At 44.7% G+C, this 12,512-nt stretch overlaps 1 protein-coding gene across 1 annotated transcript in view; it reads left to right on the top strand.

The window, feature by feature from the left end:
* Positions 1-12,512, top strand: part of RNF115 (ring finger protein 115) — a 40,285-nt gene that overhangs the window by 7,702 nt on the left and 20,071 nt on the right. The window contains exons 2-3 of the mRNA XM_044991129.1: positions 8,150-8,208; positions 11,801-11,858. Of these exons, the coding sequence (XP_044847064.1) occupies positions 8,150-8,208; positions 11,801-11,858 (117 nt within the window). The remainder of the gene's footprint in view (positions 1-8,149; positions 8,209-11,800; positions 11,859-12,512) is intronic.

Raw genomic sequence — 12,512 nt, 5'->3', positions numbered from 1 at the left:
CCCTTCCTTGCAGTGTAGCTGAAGAGTCAGTACAATTTTATATAGTCAGTGAAGCTGTCCCAAAATCCTCTGCAAAATACAGTTACCGAGCTAAATAATAGCAGAAAAAGAAATGAAAGGGTATAGGAACAGCACAAAAGAACTGTGTTCAGGATCCATGCAAGGAGCACAGTTCAGATAGTAGGAGCTACCGAAGGGAAAGATACTAGGTTTTGGTTTTGGTTTTTCTTCTCCCCAACATGAGGAAATTGTTTTGGTTACGGCCAGAAGGGGACATTAGCGTCGTCTAGTCTGACTACTTGCGTATCACAGAAATTATATAATGTGTGTGTTTATATATATATATATATATATATATATATATATATATATATATATATATATATATTATATATATAATAGATTAAAAAATTATCTTTAAATTGTTCCATTCTAAGTTGCCTGATAAGTTCTTGGCATAGTGTGAGCAAACAGCTCAAACTGTAAATAGCTAGTATGTCTTCCTTAGCTGCTGGCTAAAAATGTTCTTATGCCACGCCTGTTACACTGGTATGTGGGTGCCATGTTACTTCTGAAGTGAACTAACCTGGCTATTTAGTGGCCCACAAAAAATGATTTTGGTGGCTCAACTGAATTCCCAGTGGAAAGGTGCCTACATCACTAGAACTACTGCAGTTGAGGACAGTCCCAACAGACTGGCCAAAGACAGACTAGACCACAGATACTTGGCTACCCTGTAGGGGACTGTGCCGCATGTAAGGATTGAGACACATTGATCATGTGGAAGAAATTAGGGTGCCTGGATCCTTTTGTGGGTGGATGAAGAGTTCAAATATTCATCCAGCATATACCAAAGGAAAATTTAGCTTGAGATTCCCACATAGGACTGTAGCTTGCTGCTTGCCCTGGAAGATAAGGAGAGGAAAAGAAAAGAGACTGTCAGTGACCTCAGTAGAATGGTATGGAGGTTGTATATCTGAGCGTCTTACCCTCTGGTTGATGATAACATGGCTAAGAAGCACTGCACGTGTCGTTCCATTGCCGTTTCTCTTGATTTGCCTGCTTCAGATTGAGAATCAAGGCAAAAGGATGAAATACGTATTTGCCCTCCAGTTCTGACTGCTTAAAAATAATTGGGCTTGGACACTTCTGCACAGTTAATGATCGGCTGGAGGGACAGAAGGCTTCTAGCAGACTGGCCACATTGGGAAATGCATGAATCAGAGCTGATTGGTGTTGACGGAAGATTGGCTGGGTGCGCTGGGCAGTGTGCTGGAGACTTCTAGACTCCTTGGCAAAGTTTGCTCTCCCTATCCCTTCCCCGTTGTGGCTCAGTCCTGCCTTGGAGATGGTAGGTACCTTCAACCACCGTCGGAGGTAACAGCGGGGGGTTCAGTTTCCAGGGCCCATGGCTTTCCAGCCAAGACTACCACGAAAGGGGCCAATTGTGATCATGGTTCTTATGATGCAGGGACGGGACTGAGACCCACCGTGATCAGTCCATGTGAGCAACCTCCAGTCACCCCATAGCTAGACACTGAGCAGTAACTTAATGACGAAAGGTTCTGTATCCCTGAGCAATCCAGCGCCTCTTTATTCTTCCAGCTTTCTAGGGGAGTTTTTTTTTAAACAATGGATAGTATTAAAAACAAAACCGTTTGTTTAGTGTAAGAAATAATTCTGAAATACCATACACAGCGCCACTCATCTGTTTTGTTCCCATTGCTGATTTCCCCTCTATCTTAGTTATTCAGTCCAAATGCTGTATTTATCTCTGTTTGTATCCTGCAAGTAATAGTATATTAGCTTTTGGGCAAAATGCCTGTGTTTGTCTCTCCAACTGATTGGATGTAGGAGAGGACTTCCAAAAATGAACAGGGCCACAGGCCTTAAATCTGTCTTAGTCTTTGTGCACGATCATGATATCCCCTGAATCACTGCGTCATGGACTCTGGAACTAATCAGCCTAGTTTTAAAGATGTTCATCCTAGCATCTTCTCTGAGAGGAGCTCACGTCAGCATCAGAATCCTAAGCAGAACTTTATCTTGAGGTCTGTCTTCTGGAAAAGAACCTCTCTGCATGCATGTCCTTCACTTGGACTGCAGTGAACTGCACAGCCAACTGAAATGCATCAGTTCTGCAGGCCTTGGGGAAACAGAAGCGTCGGTGATGACACGGAATGGTGCTGGTTTAGAAAATCTTTGTAACATGGTGGTTTTAACAGAGAAAACCAAGCAAAGGATTTTAAGCAAAGCCGAATGCCGTGCTGTTGAGTTGGAATTTGGCATTTGTTTAACATGTAGCTGCCTTTCCAAAACTGGCTCTTGTGTTTGGGTCCCTCCATTGTTGGGTGCCCAGCACAGACACAGTTGGCCTGATTTTCTGAGAGTTGCTGAGCATCCACAGCTCCCAGTGACTTAAGGTGCAGCCCAGCACCTTTTGAAAATCAGACCCCAGGCATCTCAAGTGGGGATGCCTGAAATCTGGGTGCTCTTAGGAAACGTGGCCCTCTCATTCTAGTCACATTTTTCATAAATCAGGGCCGTGAACTCATCCATTCAGCTGTACAAAAACCACCCCTCTTATCTCACTGCCAACTTAAAGTAAAGTTGGCTTGTTCCTGAAAGATAACAGAGTTGTGGCTTTGTCAGACCACAATAAGGGCTGAGTTCCAGGCTCGAAGAACCCCTCACCATGAACACCCTGCTAGCAGCAACTTCCTGTTAAAATTAGGGGCTTGTCTCAGGTGCACCATGGGAAAGGGAGGAGGAGTGTCTCTTCAGACTCAGTTCAGCACGTGCCCAACTTCAGGGGCAGGAGCAGATCCATTAAAGTCAATCGGATCACTTGAATGCTTAAAGCTAAGCATGTGTCTAAGTACTTCACTAAACGGGGGCTTCATGTAACTTAAAAAGGGATAGCATGGAAACAGGGCTTGAGTCTCTTCCCATTAGGTCTTCTGGGCCCCTTGTCTGTTCCCTATGTCACTTGTTCAGCTGCTTAGTCCAATCAAATAATACTCTGTATTTACGCTCATAGAACATCATATTCTTCAGAGCATCCTTGTAACACTCCTGAGTCAACCCCTCTGGTTCTAAATACCAGGAAATTGAGTTAAAATACCCCACAACCGTGACTCCGCCCTCTTTGAGAGACATCATAGCTCTTGGCTGAAGCCCTTTGTAGATCCATTTCCACCCTGAATAACTTCTAAAATATTGTTTCTGCCAAGGGGCAGTGGGTGGGAGACATTAGCTGAGGTCAATCCTGATCTCAGTTTGGGGAGAATCAGAGTCATAGTTTGAACCTGGAGTGTGTGCAAGAAAAGTTATAAGAACCATAAAATGTTAGTTTTTGGGTGGGGGGGGGTCTTATATCTTAGGAATCCCTTGCTCAAGCAACTTCAGATTTGGACCATAACCCCACAGCAGGGCCCTAGGAGGCACAGCGATTTTCCACCCTAAATAGTTATCTCCCTACTAGTTATTGATGCCTTCAGATACTTACAGATGGTTACATGGTCGTACGTGCTTCCTCCCTCAGTGGTTACTTAGTCTAGCTGTGCATATTGGTATTTCACTCAAATACCTGCCTCTACACAGAACTGAGCAATGCAAGTCTTCTTTCAAATGTATGTGTCTGTTCTCCTTAGCGTTTTTAAACTGACCTCAGACTTTCACTGGTGCTGAGCTCCAATAATTCTGGGCTCCTTTGAAAATCCTGCCACTTATTTAGCTACCTAACTGATACCTGAGCTCTCCATAGAAGCTTGTCCCCTTATGTCCAAGCAGGAAGGACAAGTCGTAAATGTTCATAACTGATGCGTCAGTGTAGAAAATAGCAAAACAAGATTAATCTGTGGAGGGCAGAAGGGCTTGTGGTCCTTAATAAGGGCTCCGAGGTGCTATGGTAATACTAATTATAAATAAATATATGTGGGAAATCATTAGAAAGATTCGATCAGAAGGAAGAATGTGGAAAGCAGTTATGCCAACCCAGACACACACAAGACTGTAAACTGGAGTTTGCAGTAGGACGGCAAAAAGACCAGTGCAAATTTTGAGGCTGCACCCATGAAGGCATCACATGACAGAGCAGGGAGGTATTTGTCATCTTCTCTATAGCTCTGATAACATCACTCCTGGAATTTGAGCAGGTATTCAACACCAAAAGGTATCAGGAATTCAGAAGAGAACTGGATGATGCATTGTAGGGAGTAATCCTTTATTGGATGGACTGGGCAAAGTGAGAGGTCTCTTCCATCTCTGACGCTTATGTATCTTGTCTTTTGTTTGTGCTCCCTGTAATGCTCTGTCTGATTAGCAGACCTCTTGATACCTAAAATACTCTCTTGGTTTGCATTTTGTAAAGATTCCTGCTGGGTTGTTGACGGTCTTCCTGGGAGGTGGATGTAGCCGATGGCATTTGTGCTCATAACTTCTCTGATCACTGCAGACCCACCAAGCAGTGTTCTGGCCCGAAGCCTGAATGTTCAAACATGTCCTAAGCATTTAATTTTCTCCAGTATGCGCTCCACCGATAAACTGTGTTCAATATTTTTTTAGAAGCATCTGGAACAAGGGGAAAAATATTAGCGATTCTTGGATTAGATTTCAGCTGTTGCTTATGACTAAACTAGTTCCATGAAACCACTAGTGAGATGTAAAGTAACTTGATCATTTCTCCCCGCCCCTCCTTCTGACCTGTTTCGTATCTACCTGGATACACATGGGGCTCAAGAATATGGATGACTAGATGCTGCCAAATTCAAGCTTGAAATTCTGTTCCTGAGTCCTGGGAATGTTCCTTATTAAATCACTCTTCAGCATGGTGGGAGCAGAGGAAAAATAATCTTTAGAGACTGTTTTTTATTTTTTTTATTTTGGTGATGTCTGCCATAAATTGAAGCAGATTTATGATGCGGGAGCAGAACTAGGCCACTTTCTAAATAAGCTTTTTAAGACCAGGAATTGGTAGAGGGAATCTCATCAGTATGCTGATGGGGATTGGAGAAAGGAATTCCCCACTACTCTAGTGTAAGAGCAGATCCCAGAATGTTTAAGCTGGCAGCCAAATTTTTACGTCCTGTCATTTAAGGGATAAACAGTAGCTTAGGCTGTTTTATGAGGTCATTTGCCTGTTTTTCCTCAGGGTAAACAGCTGATTAGCTTGCCCTCATGGGAGCCAGGTTTTGCCACAGAGTTGAAATGTTCTCTATTATTTTAAAGTGAGTTTTAAAATTTAGAAAAACATTCCAAGGTTGTTCCTTAGCCCATCTGGGGTGAACTTGGAAACTAGAATCCTGGACTATGACCACCAAATGTCTACAGGACAAAAAATGCTGGCACAAACTGGCACCCGAGGCTGGGGTATTTAAAGGGGTCTAATGACTTAGATGCTTAGCTTTCCTTGACCATCAACAGAAGCTGGGCGCCTGACTCCCTTAAGCCTTGAAAAGCCCATCCCTAATTGGCAGTCTTGGAGGAGAGGCTAAGAACTGGAAACATGCTCCTACGGGTCAGCATGGAGGAAGCTGCTGTCTGCTCTGGATCTCTCTGTCCATCTCTGGGGCTTCCCCTCCCTTGTCCTGGCACAGCAGTTTCCCCCCACCCTCAGTATCTGACATCGCAAACAGAGTCTGGGTATGTTTCCAAGGAGGTTTCAGATTGAAGGTGAATACCAAAGTACAACCACAGGTTTTCAGACTGTGCATACAATGGGCCTTAATGTGTACCAATATTTGATGAAGTCAGCGTTTAGTGGAGGCTGTGTATGTTAGGGGGCATTGCTGTATGTAGGGTCACTGAAATATTTGAAAGATCACATTGTATTAACATTGACAGATTGCTTCTATTTGCCGACCTCAGCATTTTTTTTAAATGTTGGGCTTAGGGACCAGATCCTCAGCTGTTAAAAATCAGCACAGCTCCATAGCAATGTTGGTTTACACCAGTTGGCATCTTCTGGGCCAGATCCTCATTGTGTTTACTTTCCAGTCACAAATGCATGGGTTGCCGTGTGTGTTGGTATAGAGTGTGATCTTCTGGCCAGTCACAGATGCTAGCAGGTGTCTTCACGTTCCCAGGGCAGATGCCATCACTGGAAGTAAGGTTGTTTATAGAGGAGGCAGGTTCTTTGAATCACTTTCCTCAAAGAGCTTTACAAATATTAATGAATTAAACCGCATAACCTCCCCACCCCAGAGAAATAGGGGGCAATATTGTCTGCATTTTACAGATGGGGACACTGATGCCCAGGGAATGGAAATGTTTTGCTCGGAGTCTCTCAAGCCCATGGCACAGATGGGAACCTAGATTTGCCTCTCCTTTGCATGCGTTAATTACAGGAGCATCCTTCCCTTTAGATCATGCACTCTCCCCAGGGCTCCCAAAATGGGGAGCCCAACCACCCAGTCATTAGAGGAACTCCAGCTACCTGTATAAACGAAATAAGTTGGGCTTCCAATTTCTTCCAGCACATAAACTAAAACCTGCTTTTTAAAATATCTTTCCTATAACGGATGCATCCATTAACTTTACATTGATATCCTTAGCAGGGCATTTGCCTAAATTCATATGACTGGGGAACCCCAGTTCTTGAAAGTTTTGCGCCACTGGCACCCCCCACCCCCCCTTGCATTGATGGTGACCTCCCAGGAGCTACGTGCTTCTGGTCTTGCAGCTTCCTGCCTTGTGTACAGAGCACTGAGAAGGATGATGTCATGGTTGAGCTTGTGGTAGGAAAGGTGGATGTGTGAGTCTTATGGTTAATATTTTGGGGGTTTAAAGGGGTATAGCTTTGTGTGACCATTCAGGTAAGGGGGCAGGGCAACATGCAACAGGAGACAGACATGAGGCCGTGCATTTAAAAAATGTCCAGTCTGAATAATTCAGGCTTGTAAAGGGACAGCGTAGTCGGCGAGAAAACAGAATACCAGGCAGAGCTGGTATCTGGTTGGCGGACTGAGTGAATCCAGCTCATTTCTCTTATCTCCTTCTATGAAAGTGGCTTTAAAAAGAGATGACAAAGCTGTTTATGCTCTGACTTTGATAATTACAGAGTGACTGGCCTGTAAATTCCTGCAGTGCTCGCTACAGGAGGGCCAGCGCAGCGGCAGAGCTGCGTTTGAAATAGCTGCTTTCTGGCACCTCTTTAATTGAAGTGGCTTTTTTTTCTGTCACCATTGCTGTCAATTGGCAGTTGAAGCAGTCCTCCTCCGAGGCCTGTTATCAAAGTTCCCAGTGCTTCTCGGTAGGCTTTTAAATGGCACTCTTCTTAAATGGAGTTATCCAGGCTGGTTTGCTGCTGATAGATAAAGACCCGTGTTCAGGCGGGTTGTGACAGAGCATCCGGACGCCACAGAGATACCAATGCTGAGCTGTGGAATTGCTCTGTAAGAAGCAGAAAATCTGCTTTCCAGTTAAACTATCCCAGTGTACATCTCCAACCAATAGCTTCTTATAATCTACTTTGCCCTTCCCTAATGTCGATTAATCTGAGACTGTCTAAGCATTTTACACCCAGTCATAGCACCTTTGTGACTTAAATATTCTATTCACTTGATGGATGAATAAAATGGATCACGAGTGACATAACCAAAGGACCTAAGCAAATAGGGACAATCAGTCTAGCTCCTTCCAATTCTTCCTGTTCGAGTAGCATACAGTGTGAAGTGATATGGATGTTGAATCTCTTTAACTATTGGGGTTTTTTCCCCCCCGATCTCACCTGGGAGCTGCTTTTACAAATATAAAGCATAGCTTGTAAAGGACTTCAAGAATGTCAAGCCTAAACTGAAAGGAGGTAGCACGGTCTACTGGTTAGAGCAAGGGAGTCAGGAAGCAGAGGATTTGATTTTTTTCCAATTTGCCACTGACTTTGTGTGACCTTGGGAAAGGCATCTCTCGGACCCTCAGTTATAGCACGGGAATAATACCCCCCTTTTTAAAGTGCTTTGAGATCTTCTGATAAAAGATGTCACGGAGGTGCAAAGTCTGTATTTTTATTGCAGGGGAAACAAAAATTCAGAATCCATATCAGAGTCACACATGCGGTGTCTCTGAGCTTCACCTTGGGCACTGTATTTCCTGCCTGCATCTGCAAACTGAGCATAATGTGACTAAAGACTTCCCTTTTCTCTCTTCGCAGGAGTACATTTGCCCCAGATGTGAATCCGGCTTTATTGAAGAAGTGACAGATGATTCCAGGTATTGTACATACTCATGAATGTGTGAGGTCAATTACTACTATATATTTGTAATCAGTGTGTAAGTTGTGTATTGCAAGGCATTTAAATGCTGTACATAAAATAAGGGGAAATGGATGCAAAATTAAAACAGGACCTATTTATGTCAACTGATAGCAGTGACAATTATAGAACACTCATCTCCCCAGAGTAAAACAAACAAAAACAGTTACTGTGACACTGGAGTGATATTGACAAGGAGAACTTCAAGGAAGCCCCTTAATAAAGAAGTGGAAGTTATGAGGTTAGTCTCTGCTTGTGTCCGGTAGATCAGTGATTCTCAACTTTTTTTTCATTTGCGGACCCCTACATAAATCTGAATGGAGGTGCAGACCTCTTTGGAAATCTTAGACATGGTCTCAGACCCCCAGGGCTCCACAGACAACAGGTTGAGAACCACTGTGGTAGATGAGTGTTGTTATGGATTTGGGGATATAATTGTTAATGCCAATTAGGCAAGTTCATCGAGAGGAGATTCAAACCTTTGTGGTTGCAGGTATGAAGGTTAAAAGTAACTTTTCTCTCCATGTAAGGTTCTTTAATTACTGTAGTATCTGAGCACCTCTTACTCTTTAAAGTTCTTTATCCTCCGAACCCCCTGTAAAGTGGGGCAGTGCTGTTATTCCCACACTACAGACAGGGAACTGAGACACAGACACTAAGTGTCTACACTAGCGCTGCGCTTCACAGCTACGGTGCTGCAGCTGTGCTCCTGTATCACTGTTGTGTAGACGCTTCCTGGCTCAATGGAAGGGGTTTTTCCATCAGTGTAGTTAGTCCATCTCTCCGACAGGCAGTATGTAGGTCAATGGAAGAATTCTTCCATCTACCTAGTAGTGTCTACACCGGGGGTTAGACCTAAGTGACTTGTCCAGGCCACAAATAGGGAGTCTGTGTCGGAAGAGGGGATTGAACCCTGGTCTCTCAGCTAGCTCCCTAACCGCTAGACCAGGAGTGGGCAAACTTTTTGGCCTGAGGGCCACATTGGGGTTTCAAAACTGTATGGAGGGCCGTGTAGGGAAGGCTGTGCCTCCCCAAACAGCCTGGCCCCCGCCCCCTGACTGCCTCCCTCAGAACCTCCGACCCATCCAACCCCCCTGGTGGTTCCTTGACAACCTCCTATCTAACCCCTCGTGCTCCCTGTCCCCTGATGGCCCCAACCCCTATCCACACCCCTGCCCCCTGACAGGCGCCCTGGGACTCCCAAGCCTATCCACCCGCCCCCGTCCCCTGACCGCCCCATCCAACTGCCCCCTGCTCTCTGTCGCCTGACTGCCCCCGGGACCCCTTGCCCGTTATCCAACCCCCCCGTTCCCTGCCCCCTTACCATGCCACTCAGAGCAGCAGGAGCTCGCAGCCTGGCCAGAGCCAGCCATGCCGCTGCGCTGCCTGGCAGCAGCTCGCAGCCCCGCTGCCCAGAGCGCTGGCGACATGGTGAGCTGAGGCTGTGGGGGAGGAGGGACAGCAGGGGAGGGGCGGGAGCTAGCCTCCCCCCTGGGAGCTCAAGGGCCAGGCAGGACAGTCCTGCGGGCCAGATGTGGCCCGCGGGCCGTAGTTTGCCCAACTCTGCACTAGATCATCCCTCCTCTCTATTAGCAAAGCTCAGCAGAAGCCATATTGATGCTATAACTTTTCCCATACTACTGCTTCTTTCTTATGGGCTGCTATAATTAAGAGTTCAGAGTAGCAGCCGTGTTAGTCTGTATCCGCAAAAAAAAACAGGAGTACTTGTGGCACCTTAAAGACTAACAAATTTATTTAAGCATGAGCTTTCGTGAGCTACAGCTCACTTCTTCGGAGCTGTAGCTCACGAAAGCTCATGCTTAAATAAATTTGTTAGTCTTTAAGGTGCCACAAGTACTCCTGTTTTTTTTTTCTATAATTAAGAGTAACTGTCTAAGTCTGGAACTGGGGGTCAGGATTAGAACTCGAGTGCGTTGCTCTGACACCGACTTCCTTTATGGCCTCAAGAAAGTCTCCTCGTGCCTCTGCTTCAAGTTCTCAAACTTTAAAACGGGGATAATATTTAATAGGGTTGTTGGGACTGATTAATATTTGAACATACAGAGCACTATAGAGCTGCTGCTATTTTATTAATGGAAACTAATTTGGTGGTGGGGGGTAGCATCACTAGGTACTAATTTAGCACTCTTCTGGCAAAAACGTAGGCGAGATGGAACGTTGATTTGCAACACAAATCCTGACCAAGTTTTAGGTGGAGCAAAATCTTGGTCTAATGCCATATAATACGGCTTGATTTAATATTCCACTTAATAGTAATGATGGTGTAACTCATTATATGGTGCCTATTTCAAAGATGTTTTGTATTGGTGAGCTCTTCGGAGATGGGTAGAACTTTATTTTGTGTGTTAGTTGATTAAACAGGGCTGATTAATCGTGTTTGAACAAGACTCCGCCTTTCCTCTGATTGCATAAAGCAGACTCTGTATCCTGACACTCTGCTCCTTCTAATGTGCTAGTTGTCAGGATTTAAATGACAATTAGCAGTTTTCATCCATTGATTTCCGCGTCTTATGAAAGAGGAAATTGAGGGACTGTGCCCAAGGAGTCACAGCGATTTGGTAGCAAAGCCAGAAATAGAAGCCAGCTCTCTTGATTCACAGTCCAGGTCTTTATCCAGTCGAACACGCTGCCTACAAACAACTAGGGACTGAAAAATGTGCTAGTCTGGCACTTACTATATTCAGTCCCGAGCTGCTGCTGAGAAAGTTGTGCTATTTGGAGTGGGAGTGGTAACTAAAGTCTGATATCTCAGGGCTCCCAAAGCAGGAAAGCCATGTAACATGTTTCACTGGAAAGATGTGAGTCACTGTCCCTTTTGAACACAGATATTCCTAGCAGTTAACAAATGAACATGAAAATGTAACTCTATGAAGCCCAATGTTTTTGCTTGGCTCTGTGGTTAGGAATGTTTGCCTTGGAACCGAGTAGCCCTTTCACCGTTCCCTGAACAAACTCTGCAAAATGACATGGTTTGTATTGCAGAGCTAAGCACGGGACGCTTTCAGTTTCAGTTTAGGAGGTGAGGGAGTTTTATGGGAGGGGACAAAGTGCCAAATGTCCAAGATAAACCAGTGAGCTGCTCTGAAGGGCAAATAAACAGCTACAGTGAAGCACAAATGCTAATCTAGCAACCCGAGGGAAATGTATTTATACCGCTGTTCAGTGACTCTCTTGTGAACTGGCTTCCTCCAAATTGGAGCCTCTCTAAAACATCTTGCATATTTTTTCCATACAAGGGAAACCTAAATCGGTGCGCTGCAGAGTCACGTTATTCTTTCAGCAGGCGCATCAGCTTTACCTGCATTTCCCCTCCGAGCTGACACTGTGTTTTATATATAGATTAATTCCTTCCACAAAGGAACTCATGTACCACATTTGATCATCCTTCTTTGCCCGCATGGGAGCCTTGTCTTGTTCCTTATAGAGAGTCTGGCTCACACTGGCTTCTGTCTATATTTAACCCCCAGAAGGGGGGGAGCTTATTTTTGAAAGCAACAACCGGCTCTGACTAGTCTGTTTTTTCTCCTCAGTTTTCTAGATGGTAGTGGCAGTGGAATAGACGACAGTCCATCCACACAGTTTGCAGAGGTGAGTTTGCTTTTAATGCTGACTTTTTTTTTTTTTTTTTTTAAGGTTTTTATTTTTATACCCTTAGCTGAGCAAAAAATCTAGTTTGGATTTTAGCAATTTTTTGGAATGGAGATTTACATTCAGGGAATGCATGTCTTGAAAGCATGTCTAGGAACACACTGATAGGCGGAGGAGATTGATCTGTGACTGACTTATTTGCTTTCCAGCAGATAGCAGTCTCAAACCCTGAATGTGTTGTCGTAAGCCATGCTAGATGAGAGCTTTTTTGTATGTATGTTTGTTGAGTAGAGGCACGCTCCTTTACAGAACAGATGGAATCTCTGCTCTCATCTCAGACACACACAAGAAGGTACAGTGTGACCTTGGGTGAAATTTTGGTCCCAGTACACGAGAGTTTTGCCATTGACTACGGCTGGGCCAGGATTTCACCTGTAATCTTTAAGGAGCTCTCTCTAGGAGGCTTCATGAACATGGTGGGTTTTCAGGAGGGCTTTGAAGTTGATGGCTTGGCACATGCGAACAGAACAGTTCCAAGTACAGAGCATGACAGGACAAAGGCTCAAAGCAGATAATCGTGCAAGGAGACAGGGGCAGCAGATGCAGAGGGAGGGAAAGAGGCATGATCTAGGGTGCATCTACCACAATTCCCTT

This window comes from Mauremys mutica, chromosome 17, assembly GCF_020497125.1.
Source record: "Mauremys mutica isolate MM-2020 ecotype Southern chromosome 17, ASM2049712v1, whole genome shotgun sequence".
In the NCBI taxonomy this organism is placed as follows: domain Eukaryota; kingdom Metazoa; phylum Chordata; order Testudines; family Geoemydidae; genus Mauremys; species Mauremys mutica.
Note: the sequence above shows the minus strand (reverse complement) of the source record. Positions and strands in the feature narration are given on the sequence as shown.